The sequence below is a fragment of the Fusarium mangiferae genome (genome assembly GCF_900044065.1).
Source record: "Fusarium mangiferae strain MRC7560 genome assembly, contig: FMAN_scaffold003, whole genome shotgun sequence".
Classification (NCBI taxonomy): domain Eukaryota; kingdom Fungi; phylum Ascomycota; class Sordariomycetes; order Hypocreales; family Nectriaceae; genus Fusarium; species Fusarium mangiferae.
The window spans coordinates 3533462-3550507 of record NW_024573923.1 but is presented as its reverse complement, the minus strand read 5'-3'; the positions used below and the strand labels follow the sequence as shown (position 1 = coordinate 3550507).

The 17046-nt window shown below is 48.7% G+C and overlaps 7 protein-coding genes across 7 annotated transcripts; 4 read left to right on the top strand and 3 right to left on the bottom strand.

Moving 5' to 3' along the window:
- Positions 1 to 549: 549 nt before the first annotated feature.
- Positions 550 to 3124, top strand: FMAN_04007 (uncharacterized protein; the record flags this gene model as incomplete). Its single annotated transcript, XM_041829336.1, has 2 exons — positions 550 to 676; positions 729 to 3124. 2 exons carry the CDS (start codon positions 550 to 552, stop codon positions 3122 to 3124), a joined length of 2523 nt encoding a protein of 840 aa, XP_041680109.1.
- A 398-nt stretch (positions 3125 to 3522) lies between these two features.
- FMAN_04008 (uncharacterized protein) lies at positions 3523 to 4950 on the bottom strand (the record flags this gene model as incomplete). Its single annotated transcript, XM_041829335.1, has 2 exons — positions 3523 to 3985; positions 4034 to 4950. 2 exons carry the CDS (start codon positions 4948 to 4950, stop codon positions 3523 to 3525), a joined length of 1380 nt encoding a protein of 459 aa, XP_041680108.1.
- Positions 4951 to 5257: 307 nt separating this feature from the next.
- On the top strand, positions 5258 to 6958 carry FMAN_04009 (uncharacterized protein; the record flags this gene model as incomplete). The annotated part of the gene is made up of 1 exon (XM_041829334.1): positions 5258 to 6958. One exon carries the CDS (start codon positions 5258 to 5260, stop codon positions 6956 to 6958), a length of 1701 nt encoding a protein of 566 aa, XP_041680107.1.
- A 1796-nt stretch (positions 6959 to 8754) lies between these two features.
- Positions 8755 to 9792, bottom strand: FMAN_04010 (putative enoyl-CoA hydratase precursor, mitochondrial; the record flags this gene model as incomplete). The annotated part of the gene is made up of 6 exons (XM_041829333.1): positions 8755 to 8858; positions 8911 to 9088; positions 9161 to 9277; positions 9326 to 9355; positions 9409 to 9539; positions 9594 to 9792. 6 exons carry the CDS (start codon positions 9790 to 9792, stop codon positions 8755 to 8757), a joined length of 759 nt encoding a protein of 252 aa, XP_041680106.1.
- Positions 9793 to 10751: 959 nt separating this feature from the next.
- FMAN_04011 (uncharacterized protein) lies at positions 10752 to 14008 on the top strand (the record flags this gene model as incomplete). The annotated part of the gene is made up of 7 exons (XM_041829332.1): positions 10752 to 11310; positions 11364 to 11498; positions 11545 to 11627; positions 11681 to 11784; positions 11833 to 12117; positions 12164 to 12257; positions 12308 to 14008. 7 exons carry the CDS (start codon positions 10752 to 10754, stop codon positions 14006 to 14008), a joined length of 2961 nt encoding a protein of 986 aa, XP_041680105.1.
- Positions 14009 to 14416: 408 nt separating this feature from the next.
- FMAN_04012 (uncharacterized protein) lies at positions 14417 to 15550 on the top strand (the record flags this gene model as incomplete). The annotated part of the gene is made up of 5 exons (XM_041829330.1): positions 14417 to 14637; positions 14690 to 14729; positions 14787 to 14911; positions 14964 to 15463; positions 15519 to 15550. 5 exons carry the CDS (start codon positions 14417 to 14419, stop codon positions 15548 to 15550), a joined length of 918 nt encoding a protein of 305 aa, XP_041680104.1.
- A 470-nt stretch (positions 15551 to 16020) lies between these two features.
- On the bottom strand, positions 16021 to 17034 carry FMAN_04013 (putative ribosomal protein 10, cytosolic; the record flags this gene model as incomplete). Its single annotated transcript, XM_041829329.1, has 5 exons — positions 16021 to 16164; positions 16222 to 16723; positions 16794 to 16819; positions 16875 to 16959; positions 17021 to 17034. The coding sequence occupies 5 exons, from the start codon at positions 17032 to 17034 to the stop codon at positions 16021 to 16023; spliced, it is 771 nt and encodes a 256-aa protein (XP_041680103.1).
- Positions 17035 to 17046: the final 12 nt, after the last annotated feature.

The following is a 17046-nucleotide window of genomic DNA, read 5'->3' as shown; positions in this document are numbered from 1 at the left end:
ATATATAATTAATTAACTTTATATTTAAAAGTAAATAAAGTAATATTAATAAAAAAGTAATAATTTTAATTAAAAATAGTTTTAATAATAGTTTTAATAAAGTTAAAACTTTATATTTTTTTAAATACTTTTACTTAATAATTAAATATAATTTAATATTAATTATATAATTAAATCTTTTTTAAAAATTAATTAAATAAAATAAAATAACTTTAATTAAATATTTATTTAATTAGTAATTTAATAAATAGCTAGTATTTAAAAGTGGCTAGTTTTTTACTATTTAATATTAACATTAATTAATGGCCCTTTAACCGGGGAAGCGGATGTCAGATATTAGTGGAGTACCAGAGTCCAAGCTTAGATTTTTAGATAGCTCCTCCTGTCCGGCGAGTAGGCTACCACGATGCGTCGTCTAACTTTTTGTCACTCCACTATTCCAGTAGGGTGACATGAACAGCCATCTCATAATAAACTCACAATCATCGCCGCCAAACAAAGCTCAGCCCAAGGGACCTCTTAACGCTCGCAGTGGAGTGAGATGGGAATATGAAGCGAAGTCATTACGCCTGTGACCAATGCCGAAGGTCAAAACGAGCTTGCGATGCACCACCTCTTCTTGGCCCTGCATCTTCAAGATGCAGCACCAGTTCCATGACACTTGGAGAGCGGCTCGGTAAGTCAATCGGCCTCTGATGACCATGGCTAATTGTAGTTAATTGAGGTAGCCTCTGGGACTGGCCATGAGCCTTGTTCTTACTGCACAAAGACGAGGAAGACGTGTACTATGAACTGGGCTTGGTCACAAATACAAGCATCGACTTCAATAGATGCTTCAGGCCATGGGCCAAGTGTTCCGGTCAAGAGACAAAGAAGTGAAGCGGCTCATACATCACACCAAGCAACACCAGCCTTTGAGAAACAAGATCCGATATCTGCGGGTTCGCGCGTCAATGGCTCATCAAGGCCTTTGTCTCATGACCCAAATCGTCTCACTCAAGGCCCGCGTTCACCCAACCTTCAAAGAGCAGCTCAACCACCAGCCCCAAGCTCAATCAACGGTACCGCATTTCAGACACCTCTCACTCATAATAATACATCACCTCTTAATAATTATAACACCATAACTGGCCAGTTCTCGCCCAGTTACCCGCAATCGGCTTATTCGCAACCGAATGACTCACGTCTCTCAATCCAGTCACAACTCAACGCTTGGTCATCCGCTCCTCCATCAAACTCATCTAGATCTTACAGTCACTTATCTACGCCGTCAATTGGAGAGGACACCGCTAGCGAAGACGACGTGACCAGGTTCAAGCGTCGGCGCACATCGCCAATCTGGACTGATCGTCGTATGAACTCGTTATCGCCATTCTCAGTTGACCAGACAATGATGACGAGGACCAACAACCAGTTCATTTCCACAAATCTCCTTCAAATTTACCATGATGTTCTCGAACATAATCTTTCATGTTGGCTCACAGAAGTCACATGCCCCTACAGAGCTCCAGGATATGTCACCTCAGGGAATTACGCCCCTACAGAATGGGGATCATCGTGGTCAAATCGTATCTATCGCCGCACTATCAACCTGGATCATGCAATCCAGACAGCCAAACTCACTCGGCTAACTCGGGCTGAAGATCAAGGCGCCGCCAAAGCATTCCACCTTGCTATCATGGCATTTGCAACGCAATGGGCTCAAGGCAGTCGACGCCAACAACAGCGCTATTCTGACGAGGATGAAAGGCCGGAGGATATTCTCAACGACATCAATGAGGAGTTTGATCGAAACATTCAACGGAATATCTGGGAGCAGGCAAAAAGAGCCCTGCAGGAAGTCTCAGACGTTGAATCGTATCGTGTGGCGACGGCGGAGCTAATATTTGGTCTCACGCAAAAGCCATGGACCCGCGATGATGAGGCGATGGCCCCGAAGAACCCCAGCACATTGATCAGTGCTTCTCCAAAGGTTGATCTGAAGGCTTTGAACGCCGAGCTTGGAGAAATCATATCACGAGATGGCCTTCCGGTCTTCATGGAGAGAGCCGCACGAAAGATGCATGCTCTCAAATTCCGTTTCGATTCAGGCCGCCGTGGAGTCACTGGGCCTCTCACTAGCCCGAAGAACAACGACTTGTTGTCTATGATGAACCCTGAAGACCGTGGCACTGTTGGGCTGCTTTACTGGCTTGCTGTTATGCTTGATACTGTTTCATCATCTATGAGCGAGCGTCCGGTTGTTGTTGCTGATGCAGACAGTCAGCATGACGATGCAGACGAAGATCTTGACTCGACGACAAACGGACGGTGGAACGTACCTCTATTTATCCAAGATAATCTGGAGCAACCTCACATGTATCATACTGTGCACTGGCCTTGCTCTCATGAATCGGCAGCTGAAGCCGTCACTAAATCAGCACCCGTGAAGGTCCTCCTCTTCCGACACGTCTCTTATCTGCAAAACATTCTAAGAAGAGGTGGTCGAGGTGAGAAAGTTGAAGAAACAATCAAAAACACAACCTCGCTATATCGATATTGGAATATGACGCATGGTGCGTTCTTCAAGGAGCTCCTTCACGACTACGAATCAGTGCCAGCCCGTCTTCAGAGTTGGTTTGTCTGTATCTCGGCACATTGGAATCTCGGTGCCCTCATGCTCGCCGATCTGATCGAGTATGTCGATGAGAACGAGCTAGGAGAAGCAACAGCGTCTCAAAGCAGATTAGCCAGCAAGATGGTCACAAGAATACGTGAAGCAAGTGCACGAGAACTATCCGATCTGGCAAAAGTATCAACACCAAGTCACAACCTACCAAACATGACGGCACCTCAGATGTCACATTTCCACCATGCAGTAAACGAAGCAACTATTCTTACAGAGCCTTGGACTATCATCCTCATCAGGGCGTTTGCCAAGGCAGCTATGATATTAATACACGAAGCGAATGATTTCTTGGAGTTTGGACTTACTACACCGGCCAACACTGGTCATGATTTTCAGGAGAGCATGCGTCGTGCACAAGATTGTGTAAAGGGTTTGTGGATATTAGGAAAGAAGTCAGATATGGCGAGGAGGTCGGCAGATACCCTGGTTTCAGCGATGAAGAAGTTGAAAGTGTAATGATGTTGTATAGACCTATCTGATAGTCCAGAACTTCAAAAAGCTATGAGATATCATTTGTTTAGTTCTTGCTTGTTTTCGTATTATCTCACGCCTGCTCTGATGGATACATGTCATCCTAAAGTTCAGTTCCCTTTGGTGTAATTAATACCGGTGACTAGTAGTCATACGTGCAGCCATCGCAACGCGACACTCAGCATTCCGGGCAATTAGGGTAGAAAGCCAAGTTCATCCATCCGTGATTGCAGTAACAGCATTTCCACATCATCCCTGCTCGACTACTCCCTCTTGCATAGCTTCCTATGCCCAACGAAGGATTATCGAACGGATCTTCAGACGTATCACAATGTCCGTCCAGCCCTGGGGGTCCCTTTTCCTCAGCCTCCTCTTGTACAATGCTACCACCTATTTCGGGGACTATGTTCTGAGTTAAAGTCAGTCCTCCTTGGCATATGCGGCTTTGGGTACTTCCTCCGACTGCGTCGTGGCATTGCGAAGAGGGCCAGCTCTCTTTGGTGTTCGTCAACGTGACTCCGAAACTCTTCGACGTCTTCTAGTCTCATCTTGCAAAGGGCGCAGTATAAATTCCTCGGTATTTCGGTCTCATTGAAGGTGCTAAGCTGAACCAAGTCCTCAATTTCGGCCGGAGCCATATCATAGCTATGTTGGTCCCGAAGATGTTCTCTACACTCATTTCTTGACGTGAATCTCAGGTCGCATCCAAAAGGGCAAATATAGATCGTCCAATGTTCCCGGAGAAGATGGCTCATCCAATCTCTGCGACGAGCATACCGATAATGAGGCGTGGAGCAGTCCTCTTCCAAGCAAAGATATGGTCGCAGGTCCTGATAGAAATGCTTTCTGCTTACTGTCAGTTCGTCTTTATGTTATCCTCCTTCGTCAACTTACTTCCATGCAACTTTTGATGCCACTTGTATCATTTCATCACAGCCCACACATCGAAATGGGTTCCCCTCAATGGCTCCGTTTGGAAGGTCAGGTATTCGGTCTGGTATTAGTAAAATTTGCGAGGATGAACACGAGGTCCCAGGCGAAATCTCCCTTCTTGTTTCGGGATACTCTTCAGTCATATGTGCCAGGTTTGCAAGTTCAAGTTGACTTGTGAGACTTTCGAGCGTTGGTGATGCTGACACACGGTCAGAGTCGAGTGTCATTAGCTCTTGGCCTTGGTCTTGGCCGTCTTTTCTGTCCTTGAAGAGCTTTCGCCTGATAGATATGGCCTTCCCAAGACGTTCTGCTATCGCTTGATCTAACATGGGATGCTTTGAACGAACATGCTGGATATCAAAGGGTTCAGAGGGAGTGCTCTCATCCTCGGGAATGCCCATCGTTGTATTACCTGGTGCTGCGTTTCCAATCGGCCCACCGAGATATGAGAGGTTGTCAATGAGCTCTTTTATATGAGCCAGAATTTGTTCCATCTCCGTTTCTGGCAAACGATCCTGGGAATGGTTCTCATCATCTGATGTCGTCTCCTCATCGTCATCAATTCTGTCCCAAGGAACCTTTTCTCCCGTTGTAATCGAGATAGCGTCCTGTATTAACCTTTGGATGTTGCTCAAAAGACGAATCGTCTGTAGTTTGACATGCTGAGCATTCTGTAGTCGCTGCTCCAAAGATTTCTCTCCTGGATACTGAGCTCCAACCTTTTGCGACCATCGAATAAGCCGACTCTGTTCGTTTTTGAAGTGTTTCAACTCGGTGCCCTTGAAGAAATCGGAGATTGCGTCCTTCTCGAGTTGCTCAACCAGAGCCTCAAAGTCAGCACTGCAGTCGCGCATCAGTTGATCAATCCGTACTGACATTTTTGATAAGTCAGGGGGGTTGCTAGAGGTGATGATAACAAAGGAGAGGTGACTTCAGGACCGAAACATGAAAGGGAAGTTGAGATGGAGCGCTTCTGCACGATCAGTATGCAAATATTACAACCCATGGTATGACGGGGGCCCAATCATCGACGCTCAACGCCATTCAGCTGATCAATCTGCACTTTCAGCCCCTCATGTCATGCAAGCCAGCCGATCCCCCGAATGCCTGAGAAACAGGCTGTCTTCTTTGGACACAAAACTCTACATTTCATCAATAGTTCGGTGTCATGAAATAATCAGAGTCATGTCTGGCCTTGAGATTGCAGGCCTTGTTCTAGGTGCCATCCCAATTGCGATTGAAACGCTCAAGATGGGGAGCCAAGGAATAGTCATATACAAGCGAAGCCGCAGGTACGAGAATGAATTGGAAAGACTGATGAATAAATTCGAGAATGAGCGAGTAAGGCTACAAGACGTCTTCGAAAAGCTACTCGTCGACCTCGTTCCTCATTCACGGATAGAGAGTCTTGTCCAAAATCCTCTTGGTCTGTTGGAAGACGAGCCAGAACTCAACGCCAAGCTTCGAAGGAGGCTGTGGCGAGGGTTTGATCTCTTCAACAAAACACTTGGGGAGATCAAGACTGCCATGGAAGAAGCTACAGAGCGCATCAACGTCCAAGTTCAGGACAAGTCCAACCTAAAAAGATCACTCCGCCACTCATTCCTTGACGATCTACTCACTAGGATCAATGAGGGGACCTCGATTCTTGAACAGCTCGTGGATAGAGGCATCGAACTTGAGCCAGCTAGGAAGAGCCGTTTGCAGGGTAAAATCCTGTGTCTCATGCGCAATCTCGCAAATGGAGTCTTTGGAGCGGTACGAGCAAGCTTTGACTGCCCTTGCGAGCACCACGTTTGTTTACAACTGGAGAAACGGATCATCGACATGATGCCTGATGATGCAGAAGACTACCCTGTTCTTGAAAGTATCAATTTCCACCTTGCTCTCTCTTACAAGAGTTCTGGGTCGAAAACTCCTCCTCTGTCGAGTAATGATAGAGCGTGGTTCGAGATGCTTGTGAAAGCTACACCCAAACCACTCCCACAAGCCCCCGTCCACACAAACAAGCCAGAAACAAAGCGTCGCTTCCGAGTTATCAAGTTAGTTGGACGCCAGTTGCGCAGCCGTGCATCTCCTTCACCAGTGAGCGACCCCGTCAAAGTCTCGGACAACTCTGTTGAGCTCGAAGCAGCCTCTAAGGATCTTGAACAGTCACCTACCAACCTGGACCTTTGCGAGAAAATCAGGCAGCCCACAACAACAGGGTCATTAATATGCTACGGGCTCCTCTTTGATGTATCGGCTCCTAAAACGCACACATACAATGCCTACCCAATCATTCCGAGCAAGTTCAGAGAAAAGTGCGACAGAACCATGATATCTCTGAATCAAGTCCTTGGCCTGGATCGCCGATACATGGTCTTGTCAGAAAAAGAAAGACTCAGACTCGCCGTCATAATAGCTGCCAATATTCTCCAGCTTTACGGAAGCCCATGGATGCCGGCGGCGATTCGTAGTTGGGATATTTACCTGATACAAGGCCAAGATGACCCTACCTGCGAGCGCTTCTTCGTCTTACAGACCCTTCCAATTGCTGAAGGTCCTTCTAGAAGTGGGGGCTTCGGGCTGGCTTCGATGAGAAATCAGTCGTTGTTTTATCTGGGAGTCCTTTTGATTGAGCTCGCTTTCGGCAAGTCCCTTGAGCTTCTTCGAAGCGAATGCGACAAGTCAAGCACCGGTTCTCAATTTTTTGCAGACTACAGGACTGCGAAACGATTGGCCGATCAAGTGACGAGCTTCATAGGACCAAATTACGGGAGTGCAGTCTCACGATGTATTGATGGAGAGTTTCACGGCCGAGGAGTAGGACTAGAGGATCAAGATCTGTCTCACGATGTATACGCTGGAGTCGTGGCGCTGTTGGAGAAGGAATTGGAAGGCTAACAACTATCTCACACAGAGTCTACTAAGAGGGCAGAGATAGCCGAAGACTATAGAAACAAGATTGAGTGCAAGCAGTCAGTGTGTTAATCTGAAGCAAATTGAAGGTGGTCCTCCTACAGGGTAATTGTTATGTGAGATGAAAGTGACCAACTCGATACTTGACAAAAACAAGGCAGAAGCTCTCGAATGCATAAAAAAGTTATGAATGACGAACCAAGACTGAGTCAGTCTCTGGCTGAGCTGAGAAAGTGAGCAATGTCTTGAGCTTCTTTGACTGATCGACCAGGATGAGCCCCCTTGACCCATAATTGCTTTTTCCTACGGCGCAGAGAGCATCGATCAAGGTCAACAACACATCCTAGTAGTAAATCTCGCACGAGTCTCAGATCCTGCACTCGTTGAATCAATTACTCACTTCAACTGACACGATACATCTCACTTGTTTGCTTCTACAGGTATTCTACAGGGGTTATCCTCGGCCGAACACTCGGCATGTCTCCTCTCTCTGTCTCTGTGCAGATCTCTCGCCCTTGTCCACCTGCTCATCTGCCTAGTACCACCATATAATGAAATCCGTATCCACGGAACTGGCTGAGTGATAGCTGAGACACGGACTAAGTATCATAATGACAACTGATCAAGGGGGTATATCCCGACATTCAGGTCGTCAACTGAGACTACTCTGTGGATCCCTCCCTTTGCCGACGAGAACTATCTAGCCTCATGTTTCTTCTACTGTACTGTACTCTGAGTGAGAACGAAACCTCCTACACTTGTGAGAGCACGAATGTTTCGGGCCAAGATAAAAGTATAGCCTTGCAAAGAGTTGAGGCGAGGTTTGAGAAAAGAAGCCACTCAACCCTTTTGGCGCCGGCCCATCCACTACTAAGCCTTGCTAATACCCTCTCAGGCATGCTCATGCCCATGTCAAGCTGAAGTTGAGGGCTATCACCAAGACTAGTGATCTTGACACTGATGAAAAGTTGACATGCCGATACTCACGACACCCCAAAAGCAAAGAGGCATCCCAGCGATCAGCTATCACATATCGTCGTATGAGATGGTTCTCTGATCGACGATCAAATGACGATTAACCCATGACAACTTGAGAATTCCTGTGAAACTTGGTCACTGACATAGTCACTGCAGAGATAGTCATGAGCCTTGCAGACTCTTAGATCGCTCAAGTTGCTGGCAGACACATGCAAGAGTTCTCTCCACGGAACAACAACGTTCCATCCCTCGCTCATCTCATGTTTCCAGAAAGACAGCATTTAAAACAGAGACAAGATCTTCCCATTCCTAAACGCCAGTTCGTCAAGCCCTGGCGCGTGGCAAACAGAGGCCGAAAAGCGACGGGTCTCAGAACGCCTCCCCAACTGTCTTCAGATCCCCTTTACTGACAATCTCAGCACAGTATTGCCCGATAATCGCTTTCACATAGTTTCTTCTCAAACTGCAAGCTTGGCATGAGCACAGTAGATATACACAGCTACTCTGGCGGGATCACGGTCCGTCGCCGAAAATCAAGCTCTTGTCTCACTCCACTGACCACTGACGACCTGGGGGAGCTTCCGATAGGGCGAGCGAGTAAGCGACAAGGGAAAGGGATGCAAGTAATAAATAGATCATATAATTCCACCATCATTGCTACAGAAGGGAACAAGTGACATCTATTCGTTGGTATGCAGGAGCTCAAGCAACCCGATATTGCTCCACCAGAACCATGATGATGAGGACTTGGCTAGCGATGCCAGACAAAAGCATCTGCTGAAACTATACTTCGGGTCAACAAGTTACCGTCGTAGAAAGGCTTCAACCCTTGTTGCTTTTTCCTCTGTTCCAAAAGCAAAGTAATACAAGCTCCTCTCAAATGCGTCATCACGGCACGAATCATCAGCTACAGACCATTAGCTCAAGACCGCAATATGAGACAAAGTATGTCAACAAACCTCGGCATACAGCTTCCTTAGCCAATTGAACGGCAACACCACCTCGAGCTGCGAGCTGCACAGCAGCTTCGATAGTCTTGTCCAATACTTGCCCATCCTTAAACATGTCGCAGACCAGCCCACAAGACAATGCTTCTTCACTCGAGATCGGCGTTCCAAGCAGGATGGCTTTCATGGCCTAGGTTGAGTTAGTCAACAAACAAAGCCAGTCTCGGCGCCTCATCTCGAGCACGTGTATCATGAAGCTTACTCTGAACTTGCCCAAGGCAGACGTGAGCCGTTGAGTGCCTCCCGCTCCAGGGATGAGACCGAGATTCACCTCGGGGAGCACAAAATTTGCACGTGGCGATGCATAGATCAAGTCACACTGATGCATGTTAGTTGCTGGCTATTGTTCATTGTGCGGTAGTCTCACCATCATGGCAAGCTCAAAACCACCTCCAAGCTATCACGAGTTGTCAGTCACAGGTATATCGCAAATTGCGGAAGGGACCATACTGCAGGCCCATCTACTGCTGCTAGAATAGGCTTTCTCACAGCAGCCATGCCATGGCACAGATCTTCCAGGTAACGACAAGATCTGGCAGCTTCAGCATCCATCGTCGATATTTCCTTGATATCCGCACCAGCTGTCAAGCAAGTTAATAAACTGCCGAGAAAACGTGGTTCGGAACTTAACTCACCCGAGAAGCAAGAGCCGTATCCAGTTATGACAATGACTTTGGTGTTTGAGTCAGCCGAGGCTCTTGAAAGAGCTCCAAGGAACTCAATGATCATGGCTTTTGAGAGGGCATTCCGCTTCTCTGGGCGGTTGAGTGTGATCACTGACACCCCTGGTGCGTGCGCGGGAGAGTCAATAATGATGAGACTGGCATCTGACATGATGATTGATGACGTTCAAAGAAGAGATGATCAAAAGGAAAGTAGAGCTTTGAGCAGGTTGATAGTGTCAGGAAGTGACAGACAGGTCTTCAACCCTGCTTAGTTGAGTATCTTTTATGCCAAAAAGACGCGCCATCAACTCCGAGCTGGCAGCACAATCATCAAAGACACTCTTGGTACCACCAAAAAGCCACAGCCTATGTATATCTTCACGGTATCTTCACACACCCCAAATTGCAGGGCGGGAATGGATCTCCAAGACATGTCCGTCATAATCGTTAGCCCTGGACAAGGGTTCACTACCTCTTAAGATTGACTGGGAGGTTCCGGTTTCCAGGGTGTGGTCGAGTACCCCGACTAAGATCCAGCCCATCGGAATCAGGCAAGGTAGTATTGAAGGAATACCCCAGAAGTCGGTTCATCAATGTGAAAAGCTATTTATCGGTACCTGAATTGCGGGCCCTTGTCCGGATACCCCCTTGGTGTCCACATGTCTCATCGCCCGTCACATTCCTCTCTTGACCGGGCTGCCCCGTCCCACATTCTTCCGTACCCCGGGGCCGGCTCCGTATAACTAAGACCCCCGGGCGGGTGTGAGAGGAATGCAGAAGCAATTATGACAATCTGGGTCCGCCGTCCCCTCCGGGGGCGTGAGTTCGATCCCAAGTTGCTGTGGAAATCAGGGCAACCTCCATATCTCACGACGACGTCAAACCCCCCATGGAGACATGTCAAGGGACGATTGATTGATCAAAGACCGATAGTGATGAGTATGGGCATCTCAGAAGACAAAGATGAAACATCGTTTCCAGGGCGGGTGCCACCTCTGCCACGCCGTTGAAAATATATAAGCCCGTCCGTTGTAATCTCAGGGTCAACTCAACGGTCAACAACAGACATCAACAATCCCCATTGTCTCTTTCTCGCCTTATTTCACTCTTTAAGGTTCCCTCTTCACAATGAGCGTCGTCAGCCCGCTGCAGGGACATTCCCTGCACGAGTCAGCTCTTCAACTTGGCCAAGGGGACTGTGTCGAGCCTCCATTCCCAACAGTCACTTCAGCATTCTATCACCATGCAAGAGCTTCTCCAGATACCATAGCCCTCCGTGATCTCTCAGGGTCACTAAAAGAGCTTACTTATGGGCAACTTGCAAAACAAGCCCAAGAGTTGGCTGCCGAGCTCATCGCTCGAGGTGTCTGTCCTGACTCGCGGGTACCCCTTGTTGCTAAAAGAGGACTGGATATGATCATTGGTATATGGGCAATCCTTTCATGCGGAGCTCAATATGTTCCTCTTGATGGGGGTGTCGTTCCCGATAAAACTATTCGTCGAGTTCTTGAGCAGGCCGGCGGTGGCGTCGTCCTTTGTCTGTCTTCAACAAAGCACCGCGTCACCTCCCAACATCCCAACCAGACTGTGGTTGTTGTTGACGAAATACAAACGAGACCTGTCGAAGAAGACGTTCACGTCGATCTCGCAACTCCAGATTCCGGCTGTTACGTGATATATACATCAGGTAAGTCAAGACAGAGCTTAATGTCTCAGAGTGCACTTCTCACAAGGAAATAGGAACAACAGGAGAGCCAAAGGGCGTCGACATCACACACAGAAATGTTGCCAATCTTGTGTGCCTGGCACCGGGAAACCTGGGGGTGGAAACTGGCACTTGCGTTGGCTCGGTCCTCAACATAAGTTTCGACATGGGTGAGTTTCTCGTATCCACGATGTTTCCAATTCTGACCCAACTCAGCGGCATGGGAGGTCTTGGTCTGCCTATGCAATGGAGGAACACTCGTTCTCCGAGGTTCCAATTGGGAACCAACTCTCCAACAGGTTCGTGACGGCCACATCACTCGATTGCCAGGCTCCGACTTACACGGAAACAGATTGATGTCCTCATCTGCACACCAACAATCCTCTCCAAATACCATCCTACACAATATCCCAGGATAAAAACAGTGGCCACAGCCGGCGAACCTACTACAACCGGGTAAGTACTCAGCTGAGCATAGCTTCCAACAGTTACTGACCGGCGTAGTCTCGCCGATTTGTGGGCAAGTCACGGCTCATATTGGAACTGCTGCGGCCCTACAGAAACAACGATCGTAAATACTATGCATCGCCATGTCGTTGGACAAGAATTATCAATCGGTCGACCGACTCCGAATAACATAGTATATATCCTCAACCGTCTAGGCGAACCCGTCCCTATGGGTGCCACAGGAGTGATGTGGGCAGGCGGCCGTGGAGTCTCTAGAGGCTACATCGGCCTGGAGGAAAAGACGGCGGAGAGATACAGGCCAGATCCATTTGCCAATGACGGGTAAGATACCTCGCTTGATTAGATTGTGCCAAAGCTGACAGTCCAGATCAACGATATACAACACTGGCGACCTTTGCCGTTGGAGAACTGATGGTTCAGTCGAGATTCTCGGCCGAGTCGACGATCAAGTCAAAGTAAAGGTACATCAAAAGTCCCTTAGTGCATTCGCCATGATCTAACCTTATTTCAGGGTTTCCGCGTGGAGCTAGACGGCATCTCAGCATCCCTAGCTTCGGCCCCAGGTGTGTCTCGGGCGGCAGCGCTGCTGATCGACGGAGAGATACATGGGTTTACCACCCCGCGCCGATGCGATGCAACCACCATCATTAAGCATGTACAGCAACACCAGCCCTACTATGCCGTTCCTACACACCTCCACCTCCTCGATGAGTTACCCTCAACACCAAATGGCAAAGTCGACAAGGGAAAACTCAAGGCACTGGCCTTGGCGAAGCAGGATGTTGCAACGCAACCATACGAGAAAGAAGAAGTCCAGGACAACCACGTCGAACTCAAGTCCCAATCGTCCATGTCCTCTCTGTCGACTCTGACTGAGAAAATTGATCTAGAGCGTGGTTTGCCTGATAAGACGTTGGCGCGACCCCTCAGAGGTCTAAGACATAGGATCTTCATCGCCTATCGCACCCTGTTCAGTCTCATAGGACTACTAAACTTGGCGGCCTTAATCTGCCTGATAGCTCTGCAGCTTAAGTCAGAATGGCTGGGTATCTTCGTTGCCATCAACCTTGCAATCGCAGTACTTGTGCGACAAGATACAGTGATCAACATTCTGTATACCATCTTCTGCTCAGTTCCAAAGCACTTGCCGCTCGGGATCAGGAAACGCTGTGCCAAGATATATCACTTGGGTGGTGTGCACTCCGGTGCGGGAGTCTGTGCCACGGCATGGCTGGTTATCTCGACGGTACGTGGAACACTCTGCAATGCAGGTTTCTGCGAGGGTCACGCGATTGGGTCCTTGGCGACACAGGTCGTATCGTGGGTTCTATGCGGGCTGCTATGCTCCATGGTGGCTACTGCATGGCCCTCTTTCCGGAAGCAATACCACAACTTCTTTGAGCGTTTCCATCGTTTTGCCGGTTGGACATCGTTGGGTCTATTTTGGGCTCGGACAATTCTGGCGATCAACGACTCCCGGCCTCAACACCAAGGGCTAGGGATCGCCGCCGTTAAGACTCCAGACTTCTGGCTCTTGGTGGTGGCCACACTCAGCATCGCCTCTTCATGGTTTTTCCTGCGCAAGGTTCCAGTCGAGGCCGAGGTGCTTTCTGACCATGCAGTCCGCCTGCATTTCGACTATACCGTTCCCGTGAATGGTACTTTCACCCGCTTATCACGACGACCCTTGATCGAATGGCACTCTTTTGCAACCATCCCCAACCCGCAGGCTAATCAGCATGCTAAGGGTTACTCGTTGGTTGTCTCCAATGCCGGCGACTGGACTCGTTCTTGTATCCAAAACCCTCCCAGTTCCATCTGGGTACGTGGTGTGCCAACATGTGGTGTGATGCGTATCGCAACTCTCTTCAACAGAATCGTCGTTGTCGCCACAGGATCCGGGATTGGACCGCTACTAGGCCACATTGTCCATCAGACATGTCCTACACAGCTGATTTGGTCTACATCACGACCAGAAGAGTCGTTCGGCAAAGAGCTTGTTGGCCAGGTTCGAGACGCTATTCCGGACGCGGTGATCTGGAATACGAAGACTCAAGGCCGACCAGACCTTGTGCGAATGGGCTATAACCTAGCCAAGAGCTTTGATGCCGAAGCCGTGATAATAATAGCCAACGAGAAGATCACTAAAAAGGTCGTGTACGGCCTGGAGACGCGCGGCGTGCCAGCTTATGGTGCCATCTGGGACAGCTAAGCTGCCCAACCATACACTCTCTTTTTACCAACACATTTCCTTGAACCTGTTTCTCCAACTTTGTACACTCTCATACCTTGTCTTTCCTATTGATCGTTTTTGAGCGTCTGGCTAGACCACACGCTGAATCCCAGTCCATTGTTTTGGGAGTTGTTGTTTCTTTCAATCTCTTTCTGGGCCCAGGTTGTATGCGATATTATGTTTGTTTCTCATTGAATGTGTGTCAAAGTTATTGGCAAGCTCAAAAGCTGAAGAAGGAAGGGGTGACATCATGGTGCTTGAAAATTAGATATGCAAGTATGCAGTAAAACGGTGCGAATCGACCTAGCTTTACCCAAAATGGCAATTTTAAGATCTACGTAATTGGCTCTTTGCTCAACAACTTCAGGATTTGCCGTGTGAGAAACCATGTTGTCTTTGCGAAGGATAGCCACGACGGCAATCCCGGTGGTTGGGCGCCAGGGTCTACGGACTGCAGCTCCAAGAACGAGATTTTACTCTCAAGCTGTTGGGCCATTGGTTTACGATTTGCATGAACCCTCACAACCAAAATATGACAAGAGGAACTCTCCAATTTTGTTCCTCCACGGACTTTTCGGATCAAAGAAGAATAACCGAGCCATTAGCAGGTGGGTTTATTTTTCTTCTGGTATGTGAGAGTTGGAACTGATGTGAAAACAGAGCTTTGGCCCGAGACTTAGGAAGATATGTTTATGCTTTGGTAAGTAAACGGTCAACGGTTCTGAAGGGTTGATAGAAACTCAATACCAGTTCACAGGATCTCAGAAACCATGGCGAGTCACCTCACAGCAACAAACATGATTATAGTGCCATGGCCCAGGACGTAGCTGAATTCATCGAGGGTCATGGTTTGAAGGAAACAACTCTCATCGGACACTCAATGTCAGTAGCCGATACTTCACAGTAGCCAACACGAACAAACTGACAGATCCAGGGGAGCCAAAACCTCAATGGCTCTTGCACTGCGCTCTCCTGAACTTGTGGCCGACATCGTTTCCGTCGACAATGCCCCGGTGGACGTCTCACTCAGCAGAGACTTCCCCAAGTACGTCCGCGCCATGAAGAAGATCCAGGAAGCCGGTGTCACACGCCAGGCCGAAGCCGACAAGATCCTCAGCGACTATGAGGAGTCTCTTCCCATTCGACAATTTCTTCTCGGCAACATGTACCTCCCTGAGGGCGAAAAAGTGCGCAAGTTCCGCATCCCTCTCGACACCCTTGGTAAGGCACTGGACAACCTCGGAGATTTTCCTTACAAGAACCCCAATGAGGTCCGGTTTGTGAAACCGGCTCTGTTCGTTCGAGGTACCCAGAGCAAGTACGTCCCCGACGACGTGCTACCTCTGATTGGCCAATTCTTCCCCAAGTTTCGACTTGTTGATATCGATGCTGGTCACTGGCTCATTTCAGAGCAACCTGAGGCGTTCAGACAAGGTGAGTGCCCGATTGATGGGCCCAGAGTTTTTGGATAGGCACTAATAATCGACAGCTGTCGTTGAGTTTCTTCAAAAGTCCGAGTGACGCAGGTGAATTGAGCATCATGGGTCTTGTCCCACTATTTGGGGCGAATGCTGGACAACATTTTCATCGCCTCTGTATTATTACCCTACGTTCAATAGATAGAGATACACTGAATATTAGAATTCATGCACACAATATTGAGCACCTTGGAATGGAACTGTGATGTTGGGTAGATAGGGTATCAGCTTAGAATTCTTCTACGGCTCTCATCTCAAAACGTCCCTCACGACCAGCGTCAAGTCACCACAGCAGCCAATGTCGTAACAAGCAAGTCACACGTCATAAATCATTCGCCGTGTTGACCGAACGTTTTTTTTTACCATTCATTCAAAGGAACATGAACCCAATCCCCGGAGCTCCTCTTGTGATGCTACGCCATTTGCGATGACCGAAACAATTTGGTAGGGATGAGTTTATTAGCCGCGAGGCCCCTATTGCCTACCCCGCGCCAACCTGCCAAAATAATCCTTTTAAACCTCCTCCAGGACACGCTCCTTGAACTCCCGCTCAACCTTCTGGCCCTGGTCATCAGTGCCAGACTCGCCGTGCAGAGCCATCAAGGCACCAAGGTCGAACTTGGGGGCCTTGAGCAGCTTAACCTTTCGGATGTGGACCTGGGAATTGTTAGACCTTCAGATTCATGCGTGACCGAGGACAATGATTTTACTCACGTTCTGGAGAGGGTAGATGCCCTGGGTGGACTTCTCAATCTCGCGGCCAATGACCTCGGGAATGAGCTTGGAGGTAAGCTGGGTGAGGGTGCAGCTTGAGGCCTCACGCTGGATGATGTCGGTCATCTTGCGTCGGATAGCCCGAATCTGAGAAGAGGCAGCGTAGGTGGTCTTCTTGACCTGGTTGGGTCGTCGCTTGGTGAAAGCGATGGCGAAGAGGCGGATGAGGTAGTCGTCGGTAGTCTTGACAGTGACGTTGGCCTCAATGAGGGTCTGCCACTTTCGCACCAGGGATCGGAGCTTGTCGGAGGTGAAGTCGAGGCCGTGGAAAGCAGTCAAGCAGTTCTTGCCCTGAACCTCGTCGACACGGAGGCGGACCTTGCGGAAAGAGTGGTCCTCATCCTTCTGGAGATCGGCGAGAGAGACCTCGAGGATACGGCCCTTGAGAGCGTCGTTGGCGTTCTTGAGACCGGTGGTTCGGTTCACGAGGGTCTTGCCGACACTGCAAAATTTGTTAATCTCCCATATCCCACAAACTTTTTATGCAGATTCGTCGCGCGGTCGTCACTCACTCTCGAACGTTGAAGGGGTTAGGGGCCTTGAAAAACGAGTTAGCCAGGAGTTGATGTCGTGCGCGTTTCGAGATAACCAACCTTGATTGAGTACCAGTCCTTTCGGGAGAAGGGGTCGACCGTCTTCTTCTTGAGGCCCTTCTTGCCCTTGGAGAGTCTCTTGTTCCTGAAGTAACGCGTAAGCCCATTGTACTCATCACAAGCTTGTCGTCGTGGGTGATGCTCACTTTCCAACCGCCATGTTTGCTGGCTT